The sequence below is a fragment of the Saccopteryx leptura genome, chromosome 2 (assembly GCF_036850995.1).
Source record: "Saccopteryx leptura isolate mSacLep1 chromosome 2, mSacLep1_pri_phased_curated, whole genome shotgun sequence".
NCBI lineage: Eukaryota > Metazoa > Chordata > Mammalia > Chiroptera > Emballonuridae > Saccopteryx > Saccopteryx leptura.
Window position 1 is genome coordinate 287,250,166 of NC_089504.1, and position 12,082 is coordinate 287,262,247.

General features: G+C 51.9%; 1 protein-coding gene across 6 annotated transcripts; it reads right to left on the reverse strand.

Moving 5' to 3' along the window:
• Positions 1-166: 166 nt before the first annotated feature.
• Positions 167-11,625, reverse strand: DCST1 (DC-STAMP domain containing 1). Of its 6 annotated transcripts, none has more exons than XM_066362324.1 (14): positions 11,543-11,625; positions 10,921-11,049; positions 10,445-10,584; positions 9,177-9,393; positions 8,934-9,077; positions 8,286-8,407; positions 7,683-7,840; positions 5,004-5,082; positions 4,781-4,876; positions 4,532-4,658; positions 4,070-4,186; positions 3,443-3,585; positions 2,780-2,893; positions 167-476 (listed from the first exon to the last, which is right to left on the reverse strand). In XM_066362324.1, exons 2-14 carry the CDS (start codon positions 10,979-10,981, stop codon positions 225-227), a joined length of 1,770 nt encoding a protein of 589 aa, XP_066218421.1. In that variant the 5' UTR covers positions 10,982-11,049; positions 11,543-11,625; the 3' UTR covers positions 167-224. The 6 variants fall into 6 exon arrangements, with proteins under 6 accessions (XP_066218421.1, XP_066218420.1, XP_066218418.1 ...); XM_066362323.1 differs by having other exon boundaries at positions 4,532-4,652; positions 5,004-5,103; XM_066362321.1 differs by having other exon boundaries at positions 5,004-5,103.
• Positions 11,626-12,082: the final 457 nt, after the last annotated feature.

The following is a 12,082-nucleotide window of genomic DNA, read 5'->3' on the forward strand; positions in this document are numbered from 1 at the left end:
CAGGTTCGGACCTCTTCCTAGTAGTTTTGCTGCCCTCCCACTCCTAGTCCGGCCCTGCAACGATCAGGCGGGCCAGTTCTCCCCACTGCCCGCCAGGCAGCTCCCGGATCACCCCCACACCCCTGGCCCTGTAACAGACCCCTGCGAAGCGCGGGCAGCGGGAGTGTACATGGCATTTTATTGAATAGGAAGGAGTGAGGTGGGAGGGCGAGCAGGACGCCCCTTTACTCCGCGTAGACAGTGTCATCATTGCTGTCGCTGTAGGCGGAGGAGGAGAGTTCCTCTTGGGATGTGCAGACCGGGCACCGCTGACGCATGTCGTCCCAGCACGACATGCAGTACACGGCCTCGCAGTCCGGAGTCAGGCACACGTAGGAATCGGGCGTCTCCGGTGCCTGGCATACCACGCAGCGCCGGCGCAGCCAGTAGCGCAGGAGTGGGCAGCGGCGGTACAGGATGTCCACCAAGGGGTGGCGCTGTTGGGCGGCGAGGAAGGTTTAGAACTAATTGAGGAGCGAGGGGGGGAAACAGCGCTTCCTGTCTGAAGTCTCAAGGCATAACAATGCTCACATGTTGGAGGAAGCTGGATTGGGCAAATAAGACCTCTGAAGAGCAAGGGTGGTATAGAAGTGGGGCCTAAAGAGCTTCCCTCCCGTACTCCATGACTTCATAATGGAGAGTGGGAGAATGCAGCCTGCGCTCCCCTAGCTAGTAACAGCAATAACTATCATTTGCACTTTCCTATAAATCATCTTATTTAGTTCTTAGGGTAGGGCTGAGAAGTGAGTAAGGCAGATAAGACTATCACAATTGTGTTTCCCACTTTACAGATGAGAAACATGAATCTCACAAAGGTTCAGTGACTTTCCCAAAGACACACAGTAAACAGTTAAACCTGGCTGGACCCAGTTACCCTGATTCCAAATCACAAGCCTGGTGCATTATGCTCCTCTTCTCCCCATCCAGCGCCCCCCCACACACACACACACATCTCCACTGGCCATCTTATCAGGTCACTCTTTGCTCAAAAAACTCCAGGAGCCCCACTGCCTGCCAGATAAAGGCATAACTCCTGGCCTTAGCTTTCATAGTCTTCTACAGTCTGGTCCCTTTCTAGCCTCTGCTCCAGCTTACCCTTCCCTGAACATCCTCTGTGCCAGTCTCTCTCTCTCTCTTTCTTTAGCGAAGAGAAAGAGACAGACAGACAGGGACAGACAGGAAGGGAGAGAGATGAGAAACATTAACTTGTAGTTGTAGTACTTTAGTTGTTCACTGATTGTTTCCTCATATGTGCCTTGAACTGGGGGTTCCAGCTGAGCCAGTGACCCCTTGCTCAAGCCAACGACCTTGGGTTCAAGCCAGTGACCATGGGGTCATGTCTATGATTCCACACTCAAGCCTAAGACCCACGTTCAAGCTGGCACTCTTGGGGTTTTGAACCTGGGTCCTCAGTGTCCCAGGTTCTATCCACTGTGCCACTGCCTGGTTGGGCTGTGTCAGTGTCTCTTTAGACTAGCTCTGGCACTTGGCATTCTCTTTGGATTCTGAGTCTTTGCACATTGTGTTCCCCTGGTTTCGAATAAATGCCCTTCACATTTCCATCTGCTCATCAAATCCAGTTTACTTCAGGACTGGGTCATGGAATCACAGTGTGATCTTTTTTTCCAGATATCCACTCAGTTCCTATTGCATGTCATAGGGGATGGGAGATCTGGGCACTGAAGGAAAAAGTTAAGCAAACAGTCTCACTTTTATGAGGTTGGTTAGAGCTGATTAAATAAGAATGGTTACCACTCATTTAAAAAAACTAATGTTGGGCCCAGTACTAAGAAACTGTAAGCAAACTCAATTCAAACAATAACCATATATTGGCAGATATTGTTATCATCATCATCTCTTTTTCAGATGAGAAGACTGATGGTTGGAGAGGTGGTCACTTGCCTATGGTCACAAAATGACAACTAACATCTGTATAGAACTTGCTATGTGCCTGATGAGAGTGAAACTCATTTAATCCTTATAACAACCAAATGGAGTTTTAACTCCCTTTTACAGAAGGGAAGAACCAAGGCACAGCATTTAAATAAGTGCTCAAGTTTGTACAGTTGTCATAGTAATAAGGGAAGGAGCCAGAATTTAAACCCAGGCCCTCTGCCTCCAGGGCTCTACACTGACCATCACTCTATTACTAACATCTAGTGAACAAGACTTATAGATCTGTCTAACCTCCCCATTCTTCAGAAGGAAAGACAGGTCCAGTGAGGACTCTAGCTGAGGTCAGTCACACAGTTTTATGAGGGTGTATGGACTGGAACCTGGTTCTTCCAACTCCATAATGTTTCCATATACCATGTACCCCTTCATGAGGTCTCCCGGACTTCCAGCCCATTTGCCTCACCACCCTCCTGTGAATTGCACTGAGCTTCTGGGTTGCAGCCCTCTCTAGAACCTGTGGCTTTTCTTTGGGTTCCTTGTTTCTAATGTACCCCTCGTGCTTTCCTTCAACCAAACCATAACAAATCTGACTCCCCTTTTCTGCCTGCTTCCTGATGATCTATTGAGTATCTCAGGCTGGGCGGATTTCTGGGGTAGAGAAATTAACACAGCCCTGACCTCCAGGAGCTGGATGACCAGTACCCTTGGTGTGAATCATATTATAACTCACTGAGCTTCAGTAGGCCTGGGACCCTGGTAGAGGCTGGTGGACTGAAGGGAGATGCCCTTCCCTCACAGTTCTCAGACCCAGCCAGGAGCCAGAGGGGCACAGGCCTGAACTTACTGGAGCTCTCTGCTCTTGTGCCCGCCTCAGGATGGCTGCCCTCCTAAGTTGGGTGAAGGCTGCTCTTTTCCTCAGGAGCTCATTGTAAAAGAACAGGATCCGCTTCTTCTCTCGCTGGGGCCAGGGAGAGGGGAGTAAATAATAGTGACAGTGCTGCCCTGGCCGGTTGGCTCAGTGGTAGAGCGTCGGCCTGGCGTGCAGAAGTCCCGGGTTCGATTCCCGGCCAGGGCACACAGGAGAAGCGCCCATCTGCTTCTCCACCCCTCCCCCTCTCCTTCCTCTCTGTCTCTCTCTTCCCCTCCTGCAGCGAGGCTCCATTGGAGCAAAGATGGCCCAGGCGCTGGGGATGGCTCCTTGGCCTCTGCCCCAGGCGCTAGAGTGGCTCTGGTCGTGACACAGCGAAGCCCCGGAGGGGCAGAGCATCGCCACCTGGTGGGCAGAGCGTCGCCCCCTGGTGGGCATGCCGGGTGGATCCCGGTCAGGCGCATGCGGGAGTCTGTCTGACTGTCTCTCCCTGTTTCCAGCTTCAGAAAAATACAAAAAAAAAAAAATAATAATAATAGTAACAGTGCTGAGAGGGAAAGCATCCTGTGGGGAGTTCCATGAAGGGATGGTGTATATGAGCCAGTCTTGTAGGGCTGGAGAGGTCAGGGGAGGGCACACCTTGGGGAAGTAGAAGGCTGCAACGACCCTCCGGAGCCGGTAGCTGAAAGCCTGGAGCAGGCAGAGACACACTAGTAGACCAGTAGGTAGTCCAGTCCTCAAATAGGCTCTGGCATTCAGGCAAACAGGCTGAGGCAGACAGGCTGGGGGCGACAGAGGGCTTGTCAAGGGTCTGGCCAGGACCAGCTGAGGCAGCCCTGGTTGAATTCTGAGCCCTGAGTGAGGGTGCAAGTTAGGTCTCTTATACCCTGCTATACTCCTGTATCCCTTTCCCTCTGAAGATCTTGCCATTAAAACTGTAGCGACTAGACCCAGTGGCTATTCATTCAATACAGCATAGATGTAGAAAATTTTCATCATAGCAGAGAGTTCTGTTGGACAGTGCTGCTCCAGAGGACCTGGGACCCTGTGGCCCTAAGGCCCCAGTCCCCAGACTCCTCTAACCCAAGCCTGTCATCCTCCAACTCTTCAAGTTGGACCTGATATTTCCTGCTCTGATTTCCTGACCCAAGCAGGCTGATCCCTGTCTCACCATACCCAAGGCTCAGTCCTCCGACTCTTGGCCTTGGAAAGAGCCTTGCCCCTAAACCCTCAATTCCTCTGATCCAAAATCTCAGCATCACTCACGCATGTTGTTTGATTCCACCACTGTCTCCGAGGAGGTGTTCAGGGCCCCAATGGTTTTCCGAAGAAGCCTGGCAAGCATGGAGTCTCCCCCAACTTTCACCTCCAATTTATGACTGCCTGAGGCAAAGATTGGGGGCCATAGGATGGAGGGTTGGGGTAGCGGGTATGTCAGGAAAGAGTTGAGCTAAGGGCATGGGGAGAGGTCCAGGCATAGAAATACTTCCCAACTGCATATTCCATCCTTTCACTCAATACTAACCCCTTTCAATTGTAGGTATAAAGGGGGTTGGAAACTGAGGCACCTAGTAACAGCTGTCAGGTTTCAGAACTGAGATTTGACCCAGAGAAGGACAGGGAGGGGCTGAGACCCAGAAGGAGGTGACAAAAATGGAAGAATTGGAGTGGGTTGGCTGCAGGGGGTGGGAGTCCTCCAGGGAGTTGTCCCTGGGTGTGTGGGCTCACTGTGGAAGGAGTACTGCAGGAAGGAGTTGTGGCGGATGGTGTCGAAGATGGAGTAGAGAGCCCAGTCCAGTACACACAGTACCACCAGCAGCAGCAGAACAGGCAGTGTCTCCGTCAGCTCCTTCACCTGCCCAGGAGCAGGAGGGATGGAGTAGGGCAGCACAACCTGCCTCTGCATGGAGCAGTCTCTGATACTTTGCCCTCCACCCTCAGATTTGTGGCTATAGTTGTCTCCCCTACCATCCTTACCACATTTCTCATTTCTGAGGCCTGGATAGTGGGGTCATAGGGGAAGATGACAGTTTTCTTCTCAGCTTTGCGGAGCGGCAACAAAGTTCGTTTACCCTGGGGAAAATGTCCACACAGTAAGGAACAGCAAGGGCCCTCTCCCCTATCCCCTCTGCCTTCCTGGAGCTTGAAGCCACACAGAGCACACAGCAGGGCACCCTTGGGTAAGGCTCGGCCCACTCACCAGCTTCTTCCTGCGTTCGTCAATCTGACAGAAGTAGGTGCTGATGTAGATATTGTCAAAGCGTATGTCCCCATTGTAGCTGTCCATGTAGGAGAAGGACCTGTGGATGAGACTGTCTTTATATTTTTCTAGTTCTCTGCAGCCACCCCCAATCCTGGGCTTCCTTAAGGTATAGTCATTCAACCGACCGGCCAGTATGCACTGAGCATCATCTACATCCTAGGTGAAGAAGACTGCCCTGCCTTCCATCAACCCATGGTCTAGTGAAAGACATCTACACAGCTGGTGAAACAACGGAGGTGAGGAGGAGACGTGGTGGCGGCTCAGCTGTCTGAGAGAGAGGGACCCCTAAGTGCCTCTGTGTGCAGGGGAGGTAGGGGGGGTTTCCCAGGCGTGGATCTTGTAGGATAAATATCAAGCAGAGGAAACAGCAGGAGCAAGGGCACAGAGATGGGAGGAATCCTTCAAGGTTGCAGGAGTTATCTGATCCATTATAATTCCCACATTCTCTCCTCTTGAGTCTCTCCCTGCCTCTCAGCTGAGCCTGCAAAACATCTCCTGGGAGGTCCCTTCAACCACCATTTCCCTTCCCCTCTGACACATCCTGGAGTCCAGCAGTGCTTTCTTTGTGTGTGCGTGCACATGCATGTGTCATTCTCTTCTGTGTGTGTGCATACAAATGCATGTGTCATTCGCTTCTGTGTGTGTACCAAGGTCCCACATAATGCTTCAGTTTCCTAAGGAAAATATGTTAACTGTTGAAAGGTGTTTGATACTATAAAATTACATTAAATAATCTCTGTAAATTGTGGAATATAGCTTCCAATGCTATTGGTTTTGGGACCTTGTAAAAATCCATACATCTTTTCCTTTAAGGTAGAAATAACTATAAATGCAAAGAAAGATTGTGAGCGCCCCCTAGTGGAGAGACCTGCAAAGGGCTCAGGAACCTGGGCCCTGCCCTCTCACCATTGCTGCCCTTTCGGTGAGTGACCTCGTTGAAAACCTGGAAGGGCCTTTTAGACTCTCTGCCTCCTTCCTTCCCTGCCCAAGCTAGCACTGAGAACTGCTACACCTTTCCCAATCCAGCCAGGCTCCCTAACCTTTGACCTACTGTCTCCAGTTAGCCCCAGTCCATCCTGAAACTGCCCCCAGGGCTTTCCAGACTGTTCTGGCCCTGCCCCCTTCAGCCTAGTCCTCCACCGTCCACATCTTACAAATGCCATGATCCTTGCTCAGGAGAACACCCTTTCTCTCCTAGGCCATGGCCCCTCATCTTCAGCCTTTTCAAGCCCATTTATGGCTCTTGCAGGGACCCTTCCTCAGTCCCACACCTGTCCCACAGTTCTGGTGTCATCTCCGTTTTGGGGATGCCTCTCTCTCTCTTTATATTTTATTTATTCATTTTTAGAGAGAGAGGAGAGAGAGAGAGAGAAGGGAGGAGCAGGAAGCATCAACTCCTATATATGCCTTGGCCAGGCAAGTGCAGGGTTTCAAACCGGCAACCTCAGCATTCCAGGTCGACGCTTTATCCACTGCGCCACCACAGGTCCGGGGCAGATACCTCTCTTGACTGCTCTCAACCATGAGCTTCTTGAGGGCAAGAGTATGTCTTATTCATCTTTGTCCTCCCAAAAGCACACACATCCTCACTGACAGTTACTCTAGGCCCTACAAATAGGGGCAGGGACAAACAAAGCAGGAGCCCCTGGGGCTGTGCCTGCCTAGCCTCTGCCCACCTCAGGCATTTGAGGGTGGAGACAGGGAACAGGGTCCAGAGGTCAGCAGGGGACAGAGAGCAAGGCCCAGGGCAGCCAAGCTGGACACCAGGCTAGGTGGGGCTGAGGACTTTGGTCCAAATGGATGGAAAGTAGCTGCCAACGCAGCAGGCGGGAGAAAATGAAAGCAGAATTGGACGATAAAAATGGCACAAAGTCAGAGCCAAGGGGAATATGAAGGGCAAGAAAAAAAAAATCAAAAGTCAAAGCGAAAAGTAAAAAAGTCAGCGTTGGGATAAAGGCTAGAAGGAAGTAGATGAATGAAGATGGCCATCCTTTTAAGGTGGCAGGAACATGGGTGACATTTCTTCTGACACAATGCCCACATTTCCTTTAACTTTGTGTAAACAATGAACTGAGATTTATAAAAGGCGAAGTTAAAGGCCCATGAGCATGCGAGAGAAAGGGACACAGAGAAAGAGAGAGAGAGAGAGAGAGAGAAAGAAAGGGAGAGAGATGAGAAGCATCAACTCGTAGTTGCATTACTTTAGTTGTTCACTGATTGCTGCTCATACATGCCTTGACTGGGTAGCTCAGGCTGAACCAGTGACCCCTTTGCTCAAACCAGAGACCTTGGGCTCCAGCCAGCAACCTTTGGGCTCAAGCCAGTGACCATGAGGTCATGTCGATGATCCCATGCTCAAGCCAGTAATCCTGTGCTCAAGAGGGTGAGCCTGTGCTTAAGCCCGTGCTCAAACTGGTGACCTTGGGTTTTGAACCTGAGACCTCAGTGTCCCAGGTTGATGCTCTATCCACTGAGCCACCACTGGTCAGGCAGGCCATGAACATTTACATTAAATTGGAGGTGGGCTCTGATGGTCCATTCTTACAGCCTCCCTCAGGTCAGGACTCCTATCCAGAGCTCGAGAAGGGGCTTCTGGAGCAGGGGCTCAGGACTTACGCGTGGAGGATGATCAGGAAGGTACAGGAAAGCAGTACTTGCAGCAGCTCCAAGGTCCACTCCAGCCTGGCCTCCTGGCATCTCACATAGTCCCGCAACCCAGCGCTCACATGTTCCCAGCTGGTTTTGTGTCCCAGTAGCCCGGCCTGCTTCTCTTCCTGCTCGGCAGAGGTACAGGCCCAACCGGCTGCAGCCTCACGTGTCCAGACCCAGCCTCTCTAAGGCATCTCTCCCTGGTACCCCACTCATGTCATGTCCCTTGGCTGGTCGCAGGACCTGTGGGAGCTGCTGCTTCCTTCTATTTGATACCCTCCTTGACACAGTCTTGCTCCCCTGCACCTATATAAGCTGACACCATCTCACACCTGGATGACCCTTCCATCCCCAAGTCAGGCTCATGCATATCACAGGCTCAGCACTGTTCCTCCCTCCCCCTCACTCAACACCAACACCCATGCTATGTCCCTCCTAGTTCCCCCCACACACACTCACCCAGTCACCTTTTTCTGGGCCCCTCACTTTCCCTTCCTCAGGCCCTGTTCCCTGTGCCTTCCTCCCACTCCCTATCAACCCCGCCCCTTCCAACCTGCCCCTGCTTCCTACCTTGAAGTCAATAGTGGCTGAAAATTCCCCATCCAGACTATGAATAGACTGGTTAACGGAGTCGTAAGTCTGCCCAAAGTTGCCTTCCACTGGGATGCGACTGCGGCACCAAACTTCCATTGCTGGCAGGCAGTAGGACCAGGTCAGGGGCTGCCTCCCTGTGCCAGCCTCCAGGCTTCCCTTCTGGTGACCCTCTTCATCCTGCGTTTTGCTTTTCTGCCCATGACTTTCTATCACCCTGGCCTATCCTCTTTCTGCTTTCCTTGAATTCTTTTTCCCAGGAAAAAGGCCTGATTCCCCCTCTCATTTTTCACCTGTCTATAACCATCCCAAATATGAATAAAGATAGTCAATACTCATAGACATCTCCATGTGCCAGCTCTGTTACCTTCTTCACAGGTGTTACCCTCGATGGGGTAAGCAGTATTATTATGCCCATTTCAGGTGAAAAGACACACTTCAGAGCTTGGCTAAAACTCACCCTACGTTACAAAGCCACTTAGCAGAAGGGCTGGCTCTGAGGATGTTGTGTCCTCAGAGCCTAAAGCCTCCCCACCTGATTGCTTCCTGTCCCACACCTACCCAGTGCACTCCCAAGGACTCAACCCCCTCGTCCCGGTGCGCCCACTCTCCTGCCTCTGTGCTGACCCTTGGCAACGCCACAGAAGAACTTGAACTTCATTGGCAGGCAGAGCAGGTGGTTGAGGAGTGGGACCGAGATGCGTTGCATGCATTGTTCATGTTTTTTGTCAAACCAGCGGCGGCAGCTGAGTATGGCTTGGTTCACCACATCTGTGGGGAGGAGCAACAGCTGTCTGAGGTCCCCACGCCCTGACCTGGAGCCCTGGCCCCATGAGCTGCCCACCCTGCTCTCCTGGGGACCCCACTCACTGGAGCAACGCAGCTTGGTCTTCAGCTCATACATCTTCTGTGTGGAGAGGTGGTGTCTGGACGCCATGGCTTGGTCGGTCCCCACACCTTGGGCTGCCTCTTTGGGACTCGTGGCATTCTCAGGGGTGTAGCCAGTCTCACTATTCACCTGGGCATCCAGGTCCTTGAAGGAGTTGGAGATGTTTTTAGTCTTGACTCTCAGGGATTCTTTGCTGCCCTGGGGGATAGAAGGGGAGGGTGGAAAAGGGTCAGGGATGGGAGCTTAGAGCTTTTTCTGCCCAATTGTCTCTCCCCCATTAGCCACAGTTTGGACTCTTACTTTAGGCCTATAGGAGCCTAGAGCCTGAAACAGCTTCTCACATCAAATTCTCTACTGCTCATAGTTCCTGGGAGCCCTCTTCTCTTCCCAGTTGCTCTGCTCACTGCCTAGGCTCCTAGGTCCTCAGGCCTCCCATCCCAGATCCTTGCTAGTCAGGGAAGGACTCCCCAGGTCCTCGGACTTCACCCCACATCATCCATCTTTCAGATCACTATGCCATCTTTTTTTTAAGGAAGAGGAGGGGAGATAGAGAAACAGACTCCCACATGCACCTGACCTGGATCTACCCGGCAACCCCCATCTGGGGCTGATGCTTGGACCAACCAAGCTATCCTCAGCACCTGGGGACTGACGCTTGAACCAATCGAGCCATTGGCTGCAAGAGGGGAAGAGCGAGAGAATGGGGAGAGGGAGGGGAAGAGAAGCAGATGGTCTCTTCTCATGTGTGCCCTGACTGGGGATCAAATCTGGGATGTCTACATGCTGGGCCAATGCTGTATCCACTGAGCCAACCAGCCAGGGTCCCCCTATGCCATCTTAATGTCCCCAACTCCCAAGTCCCTCAGCCCCTATCTCCCCAGCTCAACTCTCCAATCCTCCCAAAACCCCAGTCTCTAAGCCCCTGGTCTTTAAACCTTCTAAATCCTCAAGGCCGAGGCCCCCAATTTCCTGACATTCTAGTTCAGCTGTCCAAAGAACCTCCCACTTAGATGTTTTGAAATGTAGGAGAAGGGGCATGGCCCAATGACTGGGGACAGGAGTTCTCCTGGCATTTAGTGCTCAGGGACCAGGACACATCTTGCAATGTTTAAGGACAGTCCTGAAAAAAAAAAATGCTAGCAGTACCCCTACTGGGAAATTGTAAATCCAGGGTCCCAGCTCCCAGCTCACATCATCTAGGCCCCCTGGGAATCGGGACCCCTAGGCCCTGCCCATGGAGGGTCCTGACCATCAGGTCCTTGAACACCGCACGCAGAGGGGCTGTGGAGACGCGCCAGGCTGCGCGGCTGTTGTTGATCTGCAGTTCCACAGTGCAGCCCAACGATGCTACCACCTCATTAAGGTTGTGCCGCAGGTTGGTCACGGGTCCTGGGGAGAAGATGCCCCGATGAGTCATCTCCCTCCAGGGCTAAGTAACTTTCTTAAGCCCATCCTAACTCCTGCTCTACATGCAGTGACCACCTTCTATATCTATGATGGGGCCTAGAAGCCTGTGAGAGGTCATTTTATTCAACCCCTGATTTCACCTGTGTAAACTAGAGAAGCCCAGAGATGGGGAGGAACTCTCTCAGGGACACACAGCAAGTTAGAGCAGCTGGGATTAGATTCCCGCCCTTTCTCCTTCACCTCGTCTGCCTCTCTTTGGGTATCCCACCCAAGGTCACTGCTTCAGTAGCACTAACTGGTACACAGGGGCACACTCACCCTCATAGATGGCGGCCAAGGCGTATCCTAACAAAAAGAGTCTGCCTTCTTTGCCCAGCATCTTGATTACTAGCAGGAGGCTGGCACAACGGATATGAGGGGAGGTCCCCCAGCCCACGGCCCCAAAGCCTGTCAGGAGAGCCCAGGAGGCAGTGAGGTAGAGTGAGGAAGCTGGATTGTCTACCAGGTTTACCAGAGCACCCCCACACACACACACACCCAACTTCCTTCTAGAACTACCACCATAATTGCTCTTGTCCTCATTTATACTGACTCTGATAGGCCTTCCAGGCCACTCACTCATTCACTTATTCAACAGCATTTACAGAATTCAACTGTGTGCCCATCTCTAGAAGGGCTTGGATAGACGGCTGGAAATGGAAAAGCCATGGTCAGTGATTGACTCTGTGTGTGTACATGAGCGTGTGTGTTCCCATTTCCAGGTTGGATCCGTGCTTACCCTAGGTGCTGAGGAGGCAGAGAGAGGAAGAGAAAAATACTGGAAACAGGCACTGGTGCTCAGACCAGTCAGCAGAGAGGTCAGAGACACCTTGATATTGCCCATGCTCTGACACCTACAGCACTACAACCTCTGCCCCTAATTTAGCCCTTAAGCATGTACCTCCTGATGTGTTGTAGCAGTTTCACATGTGTCGCCCTGTGGTCTGGGAAAGGAGACAGTGAGTTCCTTGAAGCTCATAATCCAGGGAAAGAGACAGACAAGTAAACAAATGACTACAGCACCACGTGCTCAGCGCACAGGGAGGTGCTTATAAAGAGCTGTGAGAGCAAAGGAGGGAGTGGGCATTTCTGCAGGGAGGGGTGGGGCTGTGGAGGCTGGACAAAGAAGATGATGTGTCAGCTGGGCCTGGAAGGTGAGTAAGTGTCTTTAGGAAGCAAAGATGGCATTCCAGGCTAAAGGAACAGCATAAGCTGGTCAGGGAACCTAGAAGACTCCTGTGTTGCTACAGTGTACAGTGTTCACCCAAGGGTCTCCAAAGCAAATCCCAAGTCATTAAGCTCCACTCTGTCTCCACTGCCTTCAGAGAGTCTCCATCACCTCTCACTGGGACTAACTAGTCTCCTACGTCCTCTCTTGCTAACCTATATTTTGAATTCACAAGGCAGCCAGAGAGATCTTGTAAAAACATAAATCAGATCA

Coding starts and splice junctions, on each gene's coding strand:
- DCST1 (XM_066362321.1), bottom strand. CDS start 10,981: ATGCTGGGCAAAGAAGGCAGACTCTTTTTGTTAGGATACGCCTTGGCC. Junction 4,877..5,003: donor ACGAACGCAGGAAGAAGCTG/GTGAGTGGGCCG, acceptor CATTTTCCCCAG/GGTAAACGAACTTTGTTGCC. Junction 477..2,779: donor CACAAGAGCAGAGAGCTCCA/GTAAGTTCAGGC, acceptor GCCGCCCAACAG/CGCCACCCCTTGGTGGACAT.